The sequence below is a fragment of the Urocitellus parryii genome, chromosome 7, assembly GCF_045843805.1.
Source record: "Urocitellus parryii isolate mUroPar1 chromosome 7, mUroPar1.hap1, whole genome shotgun sequence".
NCBI classification, from domain to species: domain Eukaryota; kingdom Metazoa; phylum Chordata; class Mammalia; order Rodentia; family Sciuridae; genus Urocitellus; species Urocitellus parryii.
In genome coordinates, this window is record NC_135537.1 from 603852 (window position 1) to 627046 (window position 23195).

General features: G+C 50.3%; 1 protein-coding gene across 7 annotated transcripts; it reads right to left on the reverse strand.

The window, feature by feature from the left end:
- Positions 1-94: 94 nt before the first annotated feature.
- Hsf1 (heat shock transcription factor 1) lies at positions 95-23195 on the reverse strand. 7 transcript variants are annotated; one of them, XM_026409889.2, is made up of 14 exons: positions 22884-23195; positions 5479-5587; positions 4960-5096; positions 4646-4770; positions 3356-3431; positions 3204-3265; positions 3002-3098; positions 2748-2884; positions 2359-2622; positions 1875-1961; positions 1044-1149; positions 896-961; positions 755-824; positions 96-683 (listed from the first exon to the last, which is right to left on the reverse strand). In XM_026409889.2, the coding sequence occupies exons 1-14, from the start codon at positions 22998-23000 to the stop codon at positions 478-480; spliced, it is 1659 nt and encodes a 552-aa protein (XP_026265674.2). In that variant the 5' UTR covers positions 23001-23195; the 3' UTR covers positions 96-477. The 7 variants fall into 7 exon arrangements, with proteins under 7 accessions (XP_026265675.2, XP_026265674.2, XP_026265673.2 ...); XM_026409888.2 differs by having other exon boundaries at positions 4960-5150; XM_026409890.2 differs by lacking the exon at positions 896-961 and having other exon boundaries at positions 95-683; positions 4960-5150.

Genomic DNA, 23195 nt, shown 5'->3' on the forward strand with positions numbered 1-23195 from the left:
GACAATCAGGGCCAGAGTACTGCCACCACCGTTCAGATCTACTCTGGGCCTTTCCCCCATATCCCCACCTCCGTAAAACCCCCAGGGCAGGAGGAAACACATAGGAAGCCATAGCATAGAGCTTGTCGGTTTATAGATCTCTGCCCGTCTTGTCTGTCCGTCTGTGTGTATATATTTTTCTGTGAAGGGGAAAGGGGGACCCTCATGTAAAAATCCAAAATACAATTCTATGAACAACCTGCAGAATCAGTCCAAGTGCGACTGTGAAGCCCCAAACAAGCCATGGGGATGCGGGGCTGGGCGAAGGCAGCAGGTGTGCAGGCCCAAGGGCCCTCACTCTGGACTGGAGGCACTGTCCAGCCCTGAGCCCCTCTTCCCCCACTGGGGCCGTGGAGGCTGTGTGCCTGTCCTGCCTCCCCCAAACCTGTCCTAAGGGTGGAAGCAGGCCACAGGCCCTCCCAGTCCCTCTTGGCATCTCTAGGAGACAGTAGGGTCCTTGGCTTTGGGGGGCTCAGAGCCCGTCAGCAGGGAAATGGTGGGATCATCTGTGTAGTCGTCTCCCTCGGAGAAGTAGGAGCCCTCCCCCAGCTCAAAGAGCACAGGTAGTTCACTGCTCCCCGTGTCCACGGCGTCCGGGTCCAGCAGGAACAGAGGCTGTGCTGTGTACTGCACCAGCTGCTTCCCTGTGGGTGGGTGGGGGTCAGGGCCATATGGGTGGTGGGAGGATGGGGGGCAGGCACAGGGCTTGGCTCACCTGAGTCAGGGCCATTGTTTTCTGCCTCAAGAGACCTGGAGGGCTCCTGGGGAGACAGGAGCTCCTGTATCTGTGGGGTGGAAGGGACATGGTGAGGACTGCTGCTGGTGCCCCCGCCCCCCACCCTGCCCGCCTACGCACGCTGGCCAGGCTGCTGTCAAGGTCAGGCAGGCTCATGTCGGGCATGGTCACGGAGGGGCTGAACAGCTGCAGGAGGGAGGGAGGGAGGGAGGTCAGGGCTGGCTTACAGAGAATGGGGTGGAGCAGGGAGAAGATAGGGCAGACTCACGTCCAGCAGGGCGCTGGTATCCACACTGAAGCCATGGCTGGTCAGCATGGTCTGCAGGTTATCCAGGTTGGAATCCATGGCATCCAAATGGTCACTGAGCTCATTCCTGGCCCGGGGTGAGTGGGCAGGTGAACCAGAGCCCCAGACACACTCCTGTAGAGAAGGGCTCTCCCTTGGCTACACCCATTCCCTAGATGGGGCCCCTCAGCACCCCCAGCATGGGCTGGGGGGACTGTGTGTGTGTGTGTATATATACACACACAACTGGAAGGTGCTAAGCTCTGTGCCCTCCATGACTACTGAGGGTAGGGTGCAGCTTGGCCCACAGGATACTGGTAGAAGGCTGGAAGGCCTTGGGGGTGATCAAGGCTGGGGCAAGAAAGCACCAGGGGATGAGGGGTTCAGCTCTAGTGCAGTTTTTCAGGCTTAACGAGGTCTTGCCATAGCACTTGGAAGAGTAAAGAAGGTAGACAGGCTATCCTTAGCATGGTTAGGTCTGCACCTCCCCTGGTGTATCTGGGGGCCATGGGAAGGACAGCCAGGACGGCTCTACAGGTGCCATGGGGCCCACCCCACCCCGAAAGTAATCGCAGCACAGCAGCCTGGATCCTGCCTGCACTGGTGGCTGGGCCTGGTAGGGTTTTGTCCCAGTCACAGCCATTGGCCCATGCCTGGGAAGTCAGTGAGGATGCAGAGCCTGGGAAGCCCTCCCCTGGCACCCTTGACAAACAGGGTGAGTGCTGTGCACAGGGCAGAGTCTGGTTCGTGGCTGCAGGAGGGGCCCGAGCTCCGACAGAGCCCTCCTCCCTCCCCAATGGGAGCCGCGCTAACCCTGGCTGGACTCGGCCATGCAGAAAGGAAGAGGAGGGGCAGGGGAAGAGGCGGGCGACCCCAGACATCTGTGGAGCGCGAGCCAAACTGCAAGATACAAAGACAAGAGCCCCCCCCATTGCAGGTGGGGGCCAGAGGGTGGGCTCTGAGCCCACCATCCTCACTCACTCAGCCTCTGGGCAGGGCCAAAGGGGTCAAAGCCAGGCCCGGCTCACCATCTCTTGCTGCTGGTCTGGGCAGCATGACAGGCAAGGGTCCTGTGGTTTGCAGGAGAGGGTGATGGCAGCCAAAAGGGTGGCCAGCGGGCAGGGGCCCCAGATTGTAGAGTGATCTGGCCAAATTCAACTCCCTCCCTGGCCCTAATCCTGTTTGCTTACTATTTGCAAATCCCATACCCCCCTGCAGGGCCTGGGGGTTCAGTATCCCCACCCCTCAGGACAGTCCCAGCACAGGCTCAGGCTGTGTGCTCAGGGGCAGCACTCACTTGTCCAGACAGGCTACGCTGAGGCACTTCTCGGGGGCTGAGCGGGGTGGGGACGAGGGGACGCGGCCTCCGGCATCAGTGGGGGCTGTGGCTGAGGTGGGGGCAGGCTCGCTCTCCCGCAGGATGGAGTCGATGAGGGCAGTCGGGGACAAGGGGGTGTCCACAGAGGACAGGTGCCTGGGACTCGCCTCCTCCACCCGGGGGGTCCGAGGTGGACTGGGGGGCTCTTCCTTGACACGCACCAGGGGACTGCTGGACAGGGGCCTGGACATGTTGGGGGACACGTTAGTAGGAACCTCAGCGGGCACCACTCCCTCCCAACTCTACCCCGGGCTCATATGGGCTGGCCCAGTGAGGTGACAGGAGGGCTGGGGGGGACACAGCCCCACCTCTCATCTATGCTCCTGCCTGGGGAGGCCAGAGGGCTGGCGGGAGCCAGCTCAGTGATGTCGGAGATTATGGGTCCAGAGCTGGTAACAACGTCTGGGGTATAGAGGCTGGAGCTGCTGTAGGCTGGGGATGGAGCCTGCAAACAGAGGTAGGGGCTGGGTCACGGGGTAGGGTCTGCCTGTGGCCACCCTGGAGCAGGCAGCAAGCACCCTGCACGACCTGTGGGGGCGGTCCTGCCCAACCTAGTGCTTACCGAGTATGGGCCTGGACCATGCACATGCTCCAGGGAGTACTGCCGGCCATACTTGGGCACCGAGTGTGCAGAGCTGCTGTCGCTCAACATCAGCGGGCTGTGGGGAAGGGGTGGGGGTTAGCTGCTGGCTAGGATGCAGCAGATGGAGCACAGGGAGGGCCCAGGGCCTGAGCAGAGGGTACAGGCACCCCCAGTGCCTCACATTTTTCTCTTCACCCCCAGGATCCGGTTGGACTGCACCAGCGAGATCAGGAACTGAATGAGCTGTAGGGCAGAGAGGATACAGTCACTCCAGTCACTCCAGTCACTCCAGCCCTGCTGTGGAGGGACCCACCACCGCCAGCCCTGCCCCACCTTGTTGACGACTTTCTGCTGCTGGGCATGCTTCTGCCGCAGGCTGGCCACCTCTCGCCACAGGGCTTCGTTCTCGCTGCAACACAGGCTGGGTCAGGCAGGCCCCCAGCAGTCTCAGCAGGGGTATTCTGTAGCCTCCCCTGCCCTAGGCATGTCCAAGGGGGTGTGGGACAAGGGCCGGGGCCAGGCGAGGGCTTGCTGGCAACATTGCCCCCCTTCAGCCTCTGGTGTGCTTCCCAGAGGACAAAGGTGGGGCTTGCAGGACACCCACTGATGATGCGGTGGGGTAGAGGTGGCGACTGGGAGGTTCTTTGAGCTTGAATCCAACCCCAGTCATCTGCTCCCACCAAGGAATCAGGTTTCAGAAATACAGATTCCTCAGTTTGCTGAGTGACTCCTGGGGGTGCCCTGCACCTTGTAGGGGCTGAGGGCCCTGCACCAAGTGTGGAAGTGGCCTGGTGGGGATAGGGATGAGCTGCCAAAACATGGTTCCCCCACCCAGGTAGGTAAGCAAGATCTGGTGCATTCCTGATGCTCTGGTGGGCTAGCCCTGCAAAGCCCATATCTCCTTGACAAAGATATGGCCCCTTGGCCATACTGTGAGAAAAGCCACATCCACTGGTCACAAAGTCAGTGGCTTCTGCTAGGCCTAATGTGGGAGTGTGAACCCAGGGCCTCCTGTGCCATATGGGTAGAATTCCTGAGTCTCCAGGGACCCAAAGTGGAAAAGAGACCCGTGCCTCAGTTTCTCAAGTGCTAGGCTGCCTGCAAAGCCCCTAGAGCCCTGGGTCCTGGTTGAGGAGGGCCCCAGGTGGTCAGGTGTTTGCCAAACATACATAGGCAAAAATTCAAGAAAGATCCTATGCTGCTTCCTGCCCCAGGCCTGAGATGGTGGCAGTGGTGGGGATGTTGACATTGCGTTGAGTGACACTGTGGGCAACCAGGGGAGGGAGAGAACCTGACCTAGCCTTGGGACTGTCCTGGTCAGTTTCCTGCTGCCCTGGCCCTCAGGGAGGGACCTGGAGGGCAGAGTCTGTGCACCCAGATCCTGTGGAGTGGAAGCTCATCTAGCCTGTGGCTCCAGGAACCAGGCAGAGGTCTATCTTTCTGGGGTGAAGGAAGTGACCCAGCAGGATGCCTCCCCCAGAGTATGGATACAGAAGGCCCCAGAGCTTCTGCCACAGAAGTCACAGCTGGATGGTGGCTCTGCAAGAGGTCCTCCTTGTCCCATTCCCTAGCCCACAGCACATATCCACGCTCCAGAGCCACCCCTGGACATGCAGGACCTACTGCTTCATGGCCAGTAGCTTGGAGTCCATGCACTCTTGCTTCCCCTTCATCAGCTGCACATCTGTCAGTAGCTTGGTGACGCTATCCTGGCGGATCTTTATGTCTTCACTCTTTAGTGTGGATACCTGGGGGTGGACAAGAGGCTCTGGAGGTCCTGGAGTGGGGCTGGCTCTCATGCTGCAGCTGGACCCCAAGGAGAGTGGGGAGGCCTGAGGCACAGTAGGAAGGGCCAACGGGGATGGTTAGGGGTGGGTCAGAGAGGGACAAGCAAGGAAGGACGACAAGGAGGGTTGTGTTTAGGGCCAGCCACTCACGCTGGTCACTTTCCTCTTGATGTTCTCCAGGAGCTGCTCCTGGCCACGCAGGAAGCATGGGTGCTGGAACTCAGTGTCATCCCTCTCAGGTTTAACCAGGCCTCCCTGCTCGATGTGGACCACCTTCCGGAAGCCGTCTGCACACACAGGGGTGGGAGAGCTCTTCCTGAGGGCCAAGTGAGGGAAGGCCCCTGGAGAAGGGCCATGCAGGGCTGTGGCCAGAGCCCATGCCCATGGCAGCTGGGTGCTCTGGTTATGAGGGAGACCCCATTCCCAACAGTTCCCCATCTGTGAGGGAGTATGGCTAGGGCCTCACAACTCTTTCCTCCCTGGAAACCCCAGGTTCACACTCTCGAGGATCTTCCAACAAAGAGGTACTTTGCCCCAGTCCTCATGTGTAGTGGATTCCAGGCCCTGCCCCTGGCCAATCCAGAGCACTGTCTGGGGGTGAACATGCTGGGGTCTGCCTCCCACAGACTCCTGGAAGGGGGCACCCGCCCAGCCAGAGTGGGCACTCACACATGTTGAGCTGCCGCACGAAGCTGGCCATGTTGTTGTGCTTGAAGTACTTGGGTAGCACCTCCTTGGCGAACTGGCCTTGGTCAAACACATGGAAGCTGTTCCCACTCTGTCAGGAGACACAGCAGGCCACATGTAGCAGTGACAGGGATAGTGGTCTGACTCCCTCCCTGTGTAGTGGGCAGTGCACACTCCCACCGTACGGGGCTGCTGGAAGGTAGAGTCTACCCCAGTACGCCCTGGCCTGCATTCAGAGATGGGGTTCCCTTGATAAGTGGTTCCTGGACGCCAAGTTCACATTCATGCAACACAATATACTCTGGTCCACTCTCTGCAAATGGTATGTAGCTATAATCAGCAAAAAATTCCTTAAGAACAGCTAAGAGCAGGGGCTGGGGATATAGCTCAGTTGGTAGAGTGCTTGCCTCACTTGCACAAGGCCCTGGGTTCAATCCCCAGCACCACAAACACACACACACACACACAAAAACAAGAAATAAAACAAAACAGCAACAACAACAAAAACCGAACAGCTAAGAGCCCAACTGAGGCCATCAAGGACATGAGAACCAACCAAACCTCCATTACTTTGGAGGAAGGTGCAGCTGTGCTCAGAACACAGTCTCATCCTTCTGGCAGGTGAGACAAGGACTAGATTGTCAAACACTGCGCATAGTGACCTTCCTCTCCCAGTGCTTTCCTGAACTCAGCCCAGAACCCATCAGGAAGGACTGATGGGATAGCCATGGTGGCTCAGAGGAGGCATCAAATATGGTGAGGGTCACACAGTGCGAAGGGGGTAGTACCTGACCCCCTGAATCAATCCCTTCAGGACGGTAGGAATAGGCTTCTCCCAGTCAGGGTTAAGAAAAAACCAAAAAGAGCCCCCTGGTGCTGGGTTGGCACTGGCACTACTTTCTTTCTTTTAAATGTTTTTTTAGATGTTGATGGACCTTTATTTTACTCATTTATTTATATGCGGTGCTGAGAATTGAACCCAGTGCCTCACGTGTGCTAGGTAAGTGCTCTACCACCGAGCCATAACCGCAGCCCCCTGGAACTGCTTTCTAACATACAGAGGCATGAAAATAAGCATCAGCATCAACAGTAGCATGAGGGGAAGGGGTGGAGGAAGGGACACCAAAGCAGCAGAGCAAAAACTGGTAAGAAAGGTGAAGCCAACTTCTGCAGGACTCTGAAAGGTAACCAAAGAACGGTTCATGCTGGAAGCAGTTTCTTCAGGAGGAACAACTGTGTCTGGCAAGAGCACTGAGGTCCATGGCTCCTAGCCTGACCCGTTCTACTCCCTCTCCTGCAGCCTTGAGACCAAGGGCTGCACCCACAGTGGGGAAGCAGGGGTGTGGGCGGGCCTGCAGCTGCTTTAAGGCCTATGAGGGCAGCTCCCTGGAAGACTCCTCGTGCAGGGAGGGCTCTGACCAGTAAAGAAGCCGTTTCCCCTGGGAGTGTTTGTTGGAACACCCAGGGGTGACTTTTAAAGGATGTGGCTGCTCAAAGCACATATAATACTAGCTAACCAGACAACAGAAAGGAACCCTGAGCTGGGAATGGTGGCACACACTGTAATCCTAGGAGGAGCACAAGTTCAAAGCCAGTTTCAGCAACTTAGGGAGACCCTGCCTCAAAATAAAAAGGGCTGAGCATGTGGCTCAATGGTTAAGCACTTCCAGGGAACCAAATGTACAAACAAATCCCCGACCCCAACAGCAGCAACAGCGACAGCAACAAAAGGAACAGCGGGTAAAGGAGGGATCATGAGGGACCCTGAGAAGGCCTGTGTGTCCCTAGGAACCTGGAAGCCATGTGTATGTGTAGAGCTAGAGCTATGCAGACACTCCATGGACCCCAGAGGCCCTAAGTGGTCACCTCTGGCTGGCCTTGAGGTGGGGCCTTAGCAGGAAGTGAAGGATGAAGTAGGGCTGCCCACTACTGTCTGGGCTGAAGGTGTGTCCTAACACACAGAGGCCCTGGGAGACTGGGAGACTTACTGGTTCTAGACACAGAGGTTTTCGCTCTATCCCCTGACTAAACTAACTGAACAGAGACTGTAGTGTCACCAAAAAAGAACACAGGCTTTACAGATTAGTTCAGTAAAATCACCAGGTCAAAAAACAGCAACAAATGCTGGGGAAAGGGAGTCTCACCCCAGAATTGCTACCCTTTATTAACTGAAAATCTGCTTTTCAGGTTGGGGCTGGGGCTCAGTGGCAGAGAACTTGCCTAGCATATGTGAGGCACTGGGTTGATCCTAAGCACCACACAAAAACAAATAAAGGCATTCTGTCCATTTAAAAAAAAAAAGTCTACTTTTCAATAAAAAAATCATAAAACATACAAAGAAACAAGAAGTTATGGCCCATACATTCGAACAAGTAGTCAATAAAAATTGCCTGAGGCTGGGTGTGGTGGTGTAGGCCTATAATCTCAGTGGCTCAGGAGGCTGAGGCAGGAGGATCCCAAGTTCAAAGCCAGCTTCAGCAACAGCAAGGTGCTAAGCAACTCAGTGAGACCCTGTCTCCAAATAAAATACAAAAAAAGGGATGGGAATGTGGCTCAGTGGTCAAGTGCCTTGAGTTCAATCCCCGGCACCCCCCCAACCCCCGAAAAAAAAAAAAGACCCAAAAACAAACTGCCTACAAAAAAATTATTTTTTTTCCAGCACTGGGAATTAAATCAATGGGCTACACTCACTGAACCACTGAGCCACCACATCCCCAGTCCCTTTGATTTTTCCTTTTGAGACATGGTCTCACCGGCCTCAAACTTGAGATCCTCCTGTCTCAGCCTCCCAAGTTGCTGGGATACAGGTGTGTACCACTGTGCCCAATGAGAAAAGGATTTTAAGTTAGCTATTTTAATTACTTTCAAAGAATACATCTGGAGAACTAAAGTAAGAGAACTATATCTCACCAATGGAGAATTTCAGTAAAGAAGTAAAAATGATAAAGAAGCATCAGGTTGAAATTCTAAGGTTGAGAAGTACAACTCAGTTTAATAATTCACCAGAGGGACTCTGGTGAGATGTGAGTAGGGAGAAGCAGGAATCAACAAACCTGGAAACAGGTAAACTGAGATTATAGTGTGAAGAATAGAAAGAAGAATGAATACAAATGAACAGAATGAGGCACCACTGAACCACAGTTGGGCTCAGAGGTAGAGCACCAACCCCCAGCCCAGGGGGAAAAAAGTATAACTTACCACAGCTGAGAGCCAAAGGCAGTGGACACTAGTAAAGCTACCCTTTCAAAGTGAAGAGGAGATTCCTGATTCTTGGCCAGTAGTGTGAGACACTTTGTGGAAGTCTCCCCAATAAAACACTGGGGAGTCTCTAAAGGCATATAGCGAGTGAAGAGACATTTACTCCATGACACCTGCTACAACTTGGCAGGCAGTGAGCATGGGGGGAGAGCCACACCACCAGGATTTCTTTAGCCCAGCACTCTAGGTTGAAGAGACCACATTCCTGCTTAGTGTGGCCAAGAGAGCAGTTGGCTCCTCCACCATGCCCCACAGATGGGGACCCCATTCCAAGTCCAGCAGTAAAGAAAATCAGTGGCTACTGCCCAGCCAGAATAGTAGTGGCTCTAAGTCTATGCTTGGAGACGGGCAGTGCAGGAGGAAAAGCTCTGCTGCCACCCACTGGGAAGCACACTCCCTGTCCAAGTGTGGGCAGGCGGGCCTCAGTGAGCCTCTGCAGGGAAGGGGAAGCTGAGAAGAGCCTTCCAGGGCCAGAGCTAACCCAAGGCCAACCCGAAAACAGCCACAGTTCAACCAACAAACCCACCTGCCTTCTGCGGAGAGAAGGCCGTGCCCTCTCTGAGTTACTCCACGATGTACAGAGCAGCAGTTTTCAGGCTGTGCTTTAACCTTTCTCACTTCATTTTGTAAAGCAGTAGTTTGCTGTGAGCTACTCCATTTTGAGTTTAAGGGCTGAGATGCAATGAAGCCATACCTTGTTTGTACAAGTGAACCACCACCATCTGCCTGGCACAACTAAAGGCATGAACTGTAATAAGTTCATCATGCTAATGAAGAATGACCACTCATGAATTTACCAAATTAATCACAAGCATGTATGGGCGTATGAAACTAACACTGGAACACCAGGCCCATGAGATTACTGAGAATACTAGATCACCAAATAAAACAAACCCCTCACTTGAGACCCATAAAAGGGGAGGTACCCTGGGACTGGACACAGTGGCACCCTAACTCTGGTCACTGGTCACTAGCCTTGCCCAAGAAAATTGTCATAGCAAAGAACCTTCGGATCTGTTCTTAGGCTTTAGCAGAGTGTGATTTCTTCTGCCTATGATGACCATGGAGTCCCACTCCAAGCTGACATGGTGAAACTGCTGGACCTCGGCCTAGAATAAGCTCCTGCACCCTGAACAAGCTCTTCAGCTGGTTCCTGATCTTACCTGACCGCCTGCAGGGACTCCGCCTTTGCTCTCAGTTCAGTCTCCCTGACCCCTGTGGCTGCCTTGACCCCTTCTTATGTGTGTCACTGTGTGAAGTGTGATGTGCCAGAGGTACTGGCAATGAAGATTGGGATAAGAACCTGTGATTACCTGGCTTATGACCACCAGGTGATCTGCACGTAGCCAGTGAACTGCCCCTGCTGAGTGGTGCAGCCTGTGACTTGACTGTCATTCAGCAAATCCTGACCTTGTGGAAAGACAGGAACGAGTGTGGTCTATGCTGATGACGGGCCTGCTCAAGACACTACCAAATCAGAAACCCCTCCAGAACAACAGCTGCCCAACCACCTCCCCAGGACCAGACCAAACCAAACCGCCTCACCACTGGTCAGATTTAACTGCATTTGACTGCCCAACCATCTGTGCTCCAGGGCATTACAAAAAAGAAACAAAACAAGACAAAACAAAACAAAAAAACCCCAATGGCAGAAACAGGCAGCCAGGCAGTGAATAGAGACCAAAGAAAAGCAGTCTCCCTCAAGCCACCCAGCCAAGTCACAAGCAGACAGGAAAACACAAGGAAATAAGCTCAGGAGGAAGGCAGCGCCACCCCAAGTCCTACAACATACCAGCTAAAACGTTGACTCCTTAATGTACAGAAACAGGATGAGAAGAGTATCAAAAGAATGAGGCAAAGCACTCACTGCATCAGCAAACAAGGCGAGGGAAAGAGAAAGGATGGGGAAACTTTTGAAAAATCCCACATCTGTGAATTCAATAGTAGATTGAAAAACAAAAAACAAAACAAAACAACAACAACAAAAAAAAACCCCAAACACATTTTGAAATGGTATTTTCTCTAAATCCATTCTCTCTCTCTCTCTCTCTCTTCCTTGGGTGGAGGTAATGTTGATTGAACCCAGGGGTGCTTAACCACTGAGCCACATCCCCAGCCCTTTTTATGTTTTATTTAGAGATAGGTTCTCCCTAAGTTGCTGAGGCTGGTGTTGAACTTGCGATCTTCCTGCCTCAGCCTCCTGAGCTGCTAGGAATAGGTGTGCACCATTGCACCTGCCTTCCAAAAATATTAAAAAACAAAGAAAAAACAAACAAACAAAAAAAAACCTCTATTGAGGGTCTGGGGTTGTGGCTCAGTGGTAAAGGGCTCGTCTAGCACATGCGAGGCCCTGGGTTCGATCCTCAGCATCACATAAAAATAAATAAAATAAAGGTATTGTTACCAACTACAATTAAAAAATAAATATTAAAAAAACTCTACTGAACATGTAGAGACTTTCACTTGTCATGATTCTCTAAACAATACAGTAGAACAACCATTCTCATAGCATTTACATTAGGTGTTATAAGTTATCTAGAGGCTCTGTAGTAGAGCTCTCACCTAGCACCCCTGGGTCCCACCCTCAGCACTGCTTAAAAGCAGGGGAAAAAGAAAAATATAGGTCATCTACATATGATTTGAAGTATACAGACGTGATGGCTCACACTTATAATCCTTAGTCACAGGAGGATCCAAAGTTCAAGGCCAGGGGGCTGGGGCTAGAAGCTCAGCAGTAGAGTGCTTGCCTCACACATGCGAGGTACTGAGTTTGATCCTCAGTGCCATATAAAAATAAAGATACTGTGTCCATCTACTACAACAATAACAATAAAAAACAAAAAAACCCACAAACAACCAAGTTCAAGCTTGGGTAAATTAGACCATTTCAAAATTAAAAGGGCTGAAGATGTAGTTCAGTGGTAAAGCATCCTTGGGTTTAATCTCCAACAACCCCCCTCCCCCACAAAAGTATATGGGTGTATGGCAGGATGTGTAAGTTATATGCAAATACTATACCATCTCATACAAGGGACTTAGCATCCTTACATTTTGGTATCCAGGTGGGGATCCTGAAACATCCCCTGTGAATACCAAGGGATGACTGTTTTTAACTTCTTTGAGCAACTGTAAATGGTATTTAAAAAATTGATTTCCCATTATTCATTGCTAGTATGCAAAAACAAATTAGATTCTATGTTGACCTTATATCTAGTGACCTTGCAAAACACATTTCTTAGATCTAGGAGGACTTCTGTGAGTTCAGGGTTTTCCATGTAGACATTCCTGTATCTATGCATACAGACAGTGCTCCTTCGGCCCCTCCAGTTTGCATGCCTTCCTTTTCTTGTCTCACATGGGATACTGGACAGAACTTCAGCAAGAGGCTGAATAAGACCAGTGAAAAGAGATGATACACCTTGTTGGTCTCCAGGGAGGGAGAGCACTAGGTCTTCCACCACTGAGTAGTTAGTTAGGTGTGCTCTTGTTTTCCTGGTACTGGGGGTGGAACCAGGGGCCTTTGCCACTGAGCCACATACCCAGCCCTTTTTAAAAATTTTTAGACAGGACCTTGCTAAATTGCTGAGGTTAGTCTCCAACTTGTGACCCTTTTGCCTCAGCTCATTGGAATTAAAGGTGTGCACCAATGAGCCTGGTGATGTGCAGTCTTTTTTTGTAGACACTTTGTATCAGGTTGAAGAAATTTCCTATTATTTTTAGTTTTTTATTTTTTTAAAATGTCACAAATTACATTTTGATCAACTTACTTTTAGACAAATATTCTGATCATGTTTTTCTTCCTTATACTGATATGGCAAATAATGTAGCTTGATTTTCAAATGTTGAACTAATCCAGTGCTCCCAAGACAATCTCACTTGTGATTTCATTCTTTTAACATAATGCTGAACTGATCCACTATATTTTGTGGAAGATGTTTAAAGAGACAACACTTTATAAGGGGAAATGTTGTCTGTAGTCTTCTTGGACTATTTCTAATTGTCTAATTGTGATATCAGAGTAATGCTGGCCCCATAAAATGAAAAGTAAAGCATTTCCGCCTTTGCTAATTTCTGCAAAGATGGTTCTATTTATTTTTCAATTATTGGACTTAGCCAGTGAAGTCTTTCGGACCTTGAAATTTCTTTTACGTAAGGTTTATAACTGGGAATTCAATTTCGTTAATTGTTTTTTGGACTAGTCACACGTTGCTATTCTGAGCGTGACTTGAAGTTTGAGGTTTAAAGAATTAGTCCATTTCGTTCACATTGCCAAATCCTTAGTACTTCCTCTTCATCTTACAGCCTGTGGAGTCTGTACTGATGCATCTTTACTTCCTGATATTACTAATTAATATATTCTTTTTTCTTGTATCATTTGTGCTATGAATTCATTAACTTCTTTATTATTTTTTTTTAAAGACTCGGCTTTTGGAGTTTGTTTTACCACTTCTAGTCACACTGCTTTCTTTTGTTGTCCTCACTTCCTTCTTTCTTGCTTTGAGTTTACACTGTCCCCCCTTTCCTGTTTTTTTTTTTAATAACTTTTTTTTTTTTAATAACTTAGCAGTGGTGCTAAGGATTGAACTCAGGACCTCACAAGTGCAAGGCAAGCGCTCTACCACTGAGCCACAGCCCCAGTCCCCCTTTCCTGCTTTTTAAGGTGATTGCTCAGAAGTCCACTCTCTTGTGGAAAAGGGAATGAACCCAAGACCCTGAACATGCTAGGCAAGCGTTTTGCTGCTGAGCTATAGCAACGGCCCCTTCTTCTCTCATGTAAACTTAACGAAGCAGATTCCCCCTAAGCACTGCTTTACTCTTTGGAGTCTCCTACTGCCAGTGTTCAACAGTTTCCAATTTAATTCCTTTATGTTCAGAAAATACATGAAGGAATTAAATGCATGATTTTAGTTCTCCTGAGCTTGTTTTCAGGGCCTTGAACACACTCTATGCCGGCACAGGTCCATGGGGCTGAGAAGAGGCTGGGCTCTGTTGCTGGGTGGAGTATCTTCAGCTGTTAGCAGGTTGAGCGGCTTGATGTGTTCAAGTCTTCTCTATGTGGAAATTCTCTCAACCTCAATCAAGACACTGAGAATAGTTGACACGCATGACTGCACTTGCAGTCCTAGCTCTTCTTTCGACTCTGTCCAGCTTTATCTCATTTCTTTTACTGCTTTGTTGCCAGGTGGACACAATAGGACTGCAAGTCTCCTTGGTGCACTCACCCTTTATTCTACCCCTGAGTTACAACCTCAGTCCCAATAATAATGCCCCTCTTTAAGGTCAGCTTCTTTGCTCTTAGGTCTATTTTAATTGATAAATCATTTTGCCTTTATTTTGGTTAGTGTTAAGAAGTACAGCAGTCGCCTCTTATGTGTGAGGGATACATTCCAAGACCCCCAGGGGATGCCTGAAACCACAGACAGAACTCAACCCTACATACACTATGTTTCCCTCTATATACACACCTATGCTAAAGTTCAATTTATAAGTTAGGCACAGGAATAGATGCATAACAACATATAAAACAGTATACTCATAGTGCAATAGGAGCGATGTGCTCCGTCTCTGCTTGTACTGTACCTAACTGATGGAAACATGGGGTGAGGTGAATAAGCAGGTGTGCAAAGGAGCGCTGGGCTACACTACTCAGGCACTGTGATACATGACGGTTGGCATGGCACTGCAGATGGCTGTAGTAAGCAACTACTGGGCAGGCTGCATGTATGCTGCAGACCCACTGATTGAAGGGATCGTTCGCATCCTGGGGGGATAGTGTGAGGCTGCCTTACACTACTCAGAGTGGTTTAAACCCACAAGTTGCTTATTTCTATAATTTTGTATTTACTACATTTGGCCTCGACTTGACCATGGCTAAGGGGGAGCCACTGTGTTTTTTTCTTTTATTGTTTTGACTGACTGATTTTGGATCTGGGGATTGAACCCAGGGGCACTTCACCACTGAGCTGTAGCCCCTAGCTCCCCTTCTTTTAGTTGTAGATGGACACAATACTTTTATAATTTTATGTGGTGCTGAGGATCAAACACAGGGCCGCAAATGTGCTGGGCAAGAGTTCTAACTCTGAGCCACAACCCCTGCCCCCCTTTCACTTTGAGACAGGGTCTTGCTAAGTTGCCCAGGCTGTCCTCAAACTTGTGATCCTCCTGCCTCAGCCTCCTGAGCTGCTGATTACAGGCGTGCACCACTATGGCTAACTTGACAAGTTCCCTTTATTGGCTTAATTTCCTTTTGGCTTCCCTGTTTTCTTTCTTTTTATTTTTATGTGGTGCTAAGGATCAAGCCCAGGGCCTCACACTTGCTAGGTGAGTGCTCTGCCTCTGAGCCACAACCCCAGTCCTGGCTTCCTTGTTTTCTGATAGGAAATACAAAGTCACAGGAGTCATTGCTACCAGAATTTTTAGTTTGCCTCTAGTTTTCAGGAGTTTGATTACGCCTTGGTTTTATACTTCTTTGCAGTATATTGAAATTGAACTTACAGGTTTATTATATCTTTTGCTTAATTTGTAATTGTTTATTTTTCTTGCAGTTTTCTACTCTCCTTCCAGGACCCTGATGACATGAAGCTGACCCCTGAAGCTGTCTCAAGTCTGTGAGGCTCTGTTTGTTTTCCCTCCCTGTTGTTAGATTGGGGACAGTTTTTGCTGTCCTATGGCCATATTCACTGACTTTCTTCTGTCACTTCCATCTTACTACTGACCCTGTCCAGTGAAGTTCTAAAACTTCAATTTGGTTCTTGTATGTAAGTTACATTTTCTTTTGGTTGTAGATGGACACAATATCTTTATTTTTATTAGTTTATTCTTATGTGGTATTGAGGATCGAACCCAGGGCCTCATGTGTGCGAGGCAAATGCTCTACCACTGAGCTACAACCCTGGCCCTAAGTTATATTTTCTTGCCAAGACTTACTTTATACTCATTCCAAGTGTCTACCTGAGTTCTTGATGTAGAGTTTACAGTCATTCTTACCTCTCGTTCTACTGTGTGCAATTTCCTTTCTCTTTCTGCTTGCTTTTAGGACATTTTATTAGTCTTTTTCAGAGACCTGAACATGCTAGGCCTTGATATGGCTTTCTTTGTTCCTATTCTGGTTGGGATTCATTGCTATTCTTAAGTGTGTGGGTTTACAGCTCTTCAAAGACTTGGGAAAAGAATGCACTCCTATAATCCCAGCTGCTTGGGAGGCACAGGTAGGAAAATGGCAAGTTCAAGGCCAGTTTGGGTAACTTAGCAACTGGGTCTCAAAATATAATAAAAAGAGCTGGGGAGGCAACTTAGTGGTAGAGCATTGCCTGGTATGCACAAGGCTTTGAGTTTGATTTCCAGTACCACAGAAAATGTCTGGCTATTCTTTCTACAAACATGCTCCTCCTCCTGCTTCTGGACCTCAGCTGTCTTAGACTGCATGATACCACCCCAACAACACTGATTTTCAACCTCCCCTCTATGCATCGCAGCAGGTCACTTCTGTAGTTTCTTACTCAGTGATCTTTATTAGTCTTCTCTAGTGGACTTAACATAACCTTTCAATTTTAAATTTATAGAAAAGTTGGGAAGATAGTACAGAGTCCCCATACACTCCACACCTGTTTCCCTATTACGAACATCTTGCCTTAGCAAGGTGCACCTGCTAAGTCCATACTTTTTCCAGATTTCCTCATGTCTTACTTTTGTTCCTGTACATCATCCAAGATATGACATTACATTTACTTGTCATGTCTCTTTCAGTTCCTTGGGGCACAACAATTCCTCAGACTTTCCCAGTTTGATGACCTTGACAGTTTTGAAGAGGACTAGCCAGGCATTTTGCAGAATGTCCCTCAGTTTGGATCTGGTATTTTACTTGGGGGCCATATGTGACTTTGGGAAGATGGTTCCACTGTGTCGAGAGCTCAGCTGTCAACAGGCTTGTTACCATGGACACCAGTGTTGATGTGCTGATGAGGTCCTCTGTGAGCCCCCTCCCTTCTCTATGATGCTCCTCAGAAGGAACCCACAACTCAGGTGGGGACAGTGTGTGGGCTCTCTGAGAGGAGAGGATCTATGTAATTAAAATTCTCCTGCCTAGGAGAAATGATATTTTGCTCAACTTGCTTCTGTTTTTCTATCTTCCACTTCTCAGCCTTCATGTTCTTGCTTTGATTCCTTGAGCACACAGAGCGCTGTTACAAATTATTTTAATGTACTTGTTGGTCATCCCATCAGACCTGGGTCTGTTCCCATGAACTGTCACCCTCCCATGACAAGTTACACTTTTCTTGCCTACTGGCTTTTCTACTCATTTTGACTGGACCTAGGACATGGGAATTTTATGTGATGTGTCTGAGTTTTGTTGAATCCAAAAGTGCTGCACTCCATTGAGGGCAGCCTGGCTGTCACTTCAATGCTCGCTTCCAAGCTTGCTCCCATGTCATCTGGAGTACCCTTTCCGTGTGGGCTTCCAACACCCCTTTAGCTCTCCCAAGGTCCCTGCTGAGCCCTCTGTGTATTCATTCAAACTGGCTTCTCCACCCTGCTGGCGAGAGTGCAAACAACCTCTGGGCTTGAGAGTTCTAGCTGTTCACCCTGGAGCTTCTCAGCAGCGCTTCCTCCCTTGAAGGTGTTCTTGGCCTCCATAAGAGCTGCCAAAACCCCAGGGGGCTCATCTGCTGATTCCCAGATGTCTTTCTTGGCCAACTTCCTCCTCTCTGCCACCATGCCCCACAAGTTCAGCAGCCTCAGCTACCCTAGTCTGCATGTTAGCTCTCCCCTTTCACCACAGAAAGCCCAGGCAAGTGTATATTAGCTCAGACCTTATCTGTCCTCTAATGCTGAACACTGTCCGAGTTGAACCGGTCTGACAGGACCTACTCCAAGTGAGTTTCAGAGGGTCTTCTGAGGGAAGAGCAGAGAACTCAGTGTTTCATCTCTCTGCCTCAGTGGTTCAAAGGCTCTTCTCTGCTGATCACAGGTAACTTTGGGAGGTCATAGCTTAGACTTAAATATAATGAAAACTGGCATTATAGAAGGATCAAGGAAAACTGGCTGCCCAGTTATTGGCTAGTGAGCAGTGCTCTTGTAGTCTGAAACATGGTAGTCAGTAAATACTGAGGCTTACTGTGAACCGTACCCAGGTATGCTCTACCACGGAGCTACACACCCAGGCTTTTTAAATTTTAAGAAAGGGTCATGCTAAGTTGTGCAGGCTGGCCTCAAACTAGAGATTGCGGGAGCCACTCTGAATGATTCAAGCCTTCCATCCTGGAGTGGAGAGGCTTTGACCGTCACTACATCTTGTAGTGACATGGACATTGACCCGGTCCAGGAAGTTTGAGGGCACATCTTCAGAGATAGGTGTGTCATCCCATAGCCCCTTGGGTCGAATTATACTCACCTGGCCTTTATAATCCTGCCCCTTCTGACTTTTTTTGGATGGAACTTTCTAAGAATAAGGGTCCCCCACCAATAAAAGCCCACTTCCAACTGTGCTCATGACTTTCTCTTGCTCTCCCATTTGGGAAGCCTGAAGCCAAGAGTGAAGAAGCTATCCTGAAGCCTGTTTAAAGGTAAAGCGAGTGTCTGTGTTTCATTTGGTGCCCCTGGAAATTCACACAAGCGACCTTAAGTTCAGCACAGACTGGGGACAGCAAGACAGCCTCCTGTCTCAACTTCCAAAGTTCTCTCAGCCACTGTGCCTGGCTGTGACTTTCTCTTGTACCAGGGATTGAACCCAGGGATACTTAACCACTGAAACCTGACCCCTGATATCCCTCTTTCTATTTTACTTAGAGACAGGGTCTTGCTGAGTTGCTTAGGTCCTCGCTAAGTTGCTGAGGTTGGCTTTGAACTTGCAATCCTCTTGCCTCAGCCTCCTGAGCTGTTGGGATCCCAGGAGTGTGCTATCACACCAGGTCCGTGGCTTTATTTTCTATACCACTGTTGACAATTTGAAATGTATACAAAATTCTCCAGGTATACATTTTGTATAGAGCAGATTGGTGACTCTGCTTATCTTCTCAAAGGGGTTGGCTCTGTGGTACCAAAAGGCTAACAGCCATATATTTTATGAGGTGGCTTATCTGATCTTTTCAAGTTACTGCCCAGCCACAATCCCTCCCTGTCTTAGCCCCCCCTGCATACCCAAGCACAGATGGAGCTTGTAATGTACTCAGGTTTCCTGCCTTAGCTGCCTGACCACTTTCTGTGTCCCAGGTCTGGGACTAGAGCAGCAGGAAGTCTGTGGGCACTTGGTTGCATTGGAACCCATAGCTGGCCTGGCTTTGTGGTCACGAGAAGACGGAGTGAAGAAATACAGTCTGGAGGGTGAGCTTGATGGAGGGTCCAAGCAGGTACAGAAGAGCAGCACACCTTCTGGGCCACCTCCCCCAGTCCTGGTCTGCCACTCTCCGAGGGTCCATTGGTACTTTTCCCAAGGGCTTTCTTGCTTCTGCTCAGGTTAGCTTTGGAGCTCACACCTGCAAGTCAGGAGCCAACACCAGCACACACCTCCACATCCCCGGTGCACTGAACACATGCAGGCTGCTCAACTCTGCTCACTGTGGGGCCAACACAGTTGGAAGGGGGTTACTGACCACAGCTACTAGTGCTGCTAGGCACAAGGAAACCATTGAGGGCTGAGCTCCTCACTTTTTACAAAGGCCAGCCTCTTCCTCCTGCCAGACCTTGGCTTTGCTAGGCTCTAGTTTTCCCTGCACACAGGCCAACTCCTCTGAAAACAAGCAACCCCCAGGTGCAGGTTGCTCTCCCTGGTCCCTTGATAAAGAGTTATGAGCCAACACTGGTTCTATGGTGTCAGATGGGCCCAGGTTGCTGTGGGCATCTACTTTCCTCCAAGTCTACCACAACCCAGCCCTGCAACTCCCTCAACACCTCAGGGCAGGAGGAAACACACGAGGCCACAGCATAGAGCTTGTTGGTGTAGTCTAATTTTTCTCTGTGGAGGTGAAAGATGGACCCTTGAGGTGTGCACAGCTGGCAAAGCCAGGCAGTTTGCAACATCTGGGTAATTCTGGACTTACTTTTACCATTTTCTAGCTCTTAATTTGTTAAAATTTTTGATGTCTTTGAGCCTGAGTTTTCTATTTATAAAATGGAACTTAGGTCACCCACTTGAATGACCATGCGCAGAAGAGCGAATAGGCAAGAAGCACAACCTTGTCTGTAACACAGAGACACCAAACATGCTTTGCACCATTCAGTGGTTAATGACACTGCAGAACACAACACAACCAGCTTGAGGTGTGTGGCTTCAAGCACATGGGGCCCACTGCCAGGTCTTCAAGGGTGGGGCCAGTGGGCCTGTCAACTCTTGTTGGCTCTCTAAGAATGAGCTCACCTGGCTGAGAAAGCTCAGAGAGCAGGGGTAGCTGTGGGGGTTCTGGACACAACTGTGGCTGAGAGTTCATCTCCTTTCAATTACAAAACACGTTTACTTTTTAAGAACTAGAAGAAAAACTTAAAATAAAAATTAACTGTAATCTTACTAGCCAGAGATAACCAAGATTCCTTTTCATATTTCCTTCTAATCTTTTTTAAAAAAGACTACATGATCTTATACAAAATTGGCATTATACTGAACCTGGGCTATGAGCCTTCATTTTTCAATTCGGTTTGGACATTTCTCTCTGCTTTGAGGGACTGTAACTCCAGAGTTGTCCTGAGTCCTGTAAGGCCCTATCAAGAGCCTACTGGGGAGGACAGAGGAACCACTACATGAAGAGGAGGATGCAAAGGCTGAGAGATGGTAGGAGGGTGGAAAGGCCTCATGCTTTATTTATGGAGCTACTTATTTATCCAGGTATTTAGTCCCAGTCTTCGTATCTCTGGGTACCGGATCCAGGGGCAACTTTGGGACAACTATTGAGAAGTTGGCTAAGGGAAGATTACCCATGCCTACACTTACATGCTCTTGTGGTTCCTACTTGGATTCTAACCCGTGGTCACCAAATTTCCTCCACAGGGCATATGGAGCTGCACCGTCCTCCAGGACCTGTCTGGGGAAAACTCAGATCTCTTGTAGCCCTTCCTGTTTGGGTAAGGGATTTGGAACTAAATAAGGGCTGCGGGTGGGAATGAACACAAGGATAAACAGTGCCATAACCTCCATCAGTTTCCAGGTAATGACCTATTCTGTCCCCTAGTAGTCTAGCCAGGGTTCTGAGACTGGAAGGTCTTCCCCACATATCCAGCCTTGGGAATTAGCCAACATTCTCCCTCCAAAGGGAGAGTACTTTTTGGCAGAATAAGGAGAAGACTTCCAGCACTAAGGAGAAAATAAGTGAATGGGGGCTCCAAAGCCTTCTGAGGCATCTGAAGGCTGAGTCAAGGGCAGTGAGCCTATAGGAGCGTCCATGCTGCACTCTGCTGACAGAGGCCACAGGGCCTGTAGGGGTGCCTTCAAGGTCACGGGGACAGAGGCATCATCTTCTTTCTCTGGGCCAGGCAGTCAGCTCCAAGACACTCTTCAGTCCCTCCCTGATCATGCTGACAGGGGCTTCCTTCCATTCCTGAGTCAGAGCTTGTTTCTGTACTTTTTTCATGCTAGTGCCCACTGCTATGTCCTGATGTCCTGCACCAATTACAGCTGCTTCACACAGGAAGAACCAAAGCTTGAGTTCCAGTCAACTCCCTGTCCCTCCCCAGGGAAAATATGTCAACAGGTAGTGTGCTGCTGTGGATGGGAGGCTGTTTACAGGTTGAATCAGATCTGACTTCCAACTCAAAGGCCCTCCCCAGAACACCCTATAGGTCCTGGAAGAATGTACACTGGAACTTCACCCACAGATCTCTCAATCAAAAAGCAAAAACACCAACCAGGCAGATTACCAGGCAGGATGGACTTTCCTAGCAGAACAAGGCTCAGAATATTCCAGAGGATCTCAGATGCCCTCCCCCACCTGGGTAAGATCACTCCCTGTGAGTTAAGGGTAACAAGGCAGAAATGGAAAGAAGTTAAAGAAAGTCAGGAATGTGATGTCATTTCCTGGGGGTCAGGAGAGTTCAAAATCTAGAAGAAGTGGCTGAAAAACACTGCTCCTCTCTGGATCTGGGGAGCAGGGAAGGCCCACACAGAGGAGGTGCCATGGGGGCAAAGTGTTTCTACCAAGAGTGAAGGTGCATGGTTTCTAATCTTCTCTTTATTTCCACACACATTTTTTTTTCTTTTGGCACTTGGGATTGAACCCAGGGATACTCTGCCACTGAACTACTCTCCAAGCCCCCCCCCCCTTTTTAAAAAAAAATGATTTATTCTTTTGAGAGCGTCTTCTCTTGCTAATTTGGTTAGGGCCTTGCTAAATTCCTGAGGCCAGTCCTGAAGTTTCAATCCTCGGACCTCAGCCCTCGGGGTTGCTGGGATTACAGACATGCACCAACATGCCAGGCATATTCCGAATGTCTTTACAGAGGGCACACCATCAGTAAACGCACGACCCGGACCTCCAGATCGAGCTAGATTCCTGTCCAGGCTTTTCTTCTTTACTGACGGTGAAGGGACGGTGTGCGATGGGTGTGCTCTCGGCACAGGCTGAGAAGCCCTGAGTTTTGGCTTGCAGGAAGTCAAGCAGGTTTGGTGGCACCAAGCCTGTCACAGTTCCTCTAAAAGCTCCCTCTGGATCACTGTGGCCTCAGGCCACCATGTGCCAGTCCCGGGCCCTGACCCTCTCGCGGCGCGATGTCACAGCCAGGATGTGAACAGGAGGCGGGAGTGACCTCTGCAAGCTCGAGGTCTGCGGTATTCGCAACCGGCTCCGACAACTCCAGAGGGCCCAACGCCGCCCCGCTGCCCAGGCGGTGGGGCCAGCCCGGACCGTGCGTCCTGCCCGCTGCCCGCTCGCCCTTCTCCTTCCCACCAGCGCACGCCCTCGAATTCGCGCCACGCCGCGATCTTTCCCCGACGCGCGGGCTGTGCACCCGGCCGTCGGGGCGCGGTCCCTCCGCGAGCCACGAGCGGAAGAACCGGAAGCCGCGTCCACCGCGTCCCAGGGAAACTAAGGGCTCTGGGTCCGGCGAGTTCGGACCGCGCGGCCCCGGGCTGCGAGAGGACGGCGGCGGCCAGGCCCTCCGCGGCAGGCCCCCTTCCCGCGGCGCCCTGCTCCCGCACCCGCCCCTACCGGGCTCCAGCAGATGAGCGCGTCGGTGTCCGGGTCGCTCACGAGGGTCCAGAGCTTGGTCAGGAAGGCCGGAACGTTGCTGGGCCCCGCCGCGCCGGGGCCCACAGGAAGATCCATCTTAGGCTCGGCGGCGGAGGCGAAAGTGGCGGCCAAGAAGAGGGGCCTAGCCTGGGTTAGCGCCGTCGCCGCGCCTGACCCCCGGGCCGCGTCGCCGCCCGCTGCGCACACACTGCCCTGGAAGCTCGCATGGCAGCCGCCATCTTGTGACGGGCGCGCTCCCGCAGGCGCCCCGCCCGCGCGCACTCGCGTGCG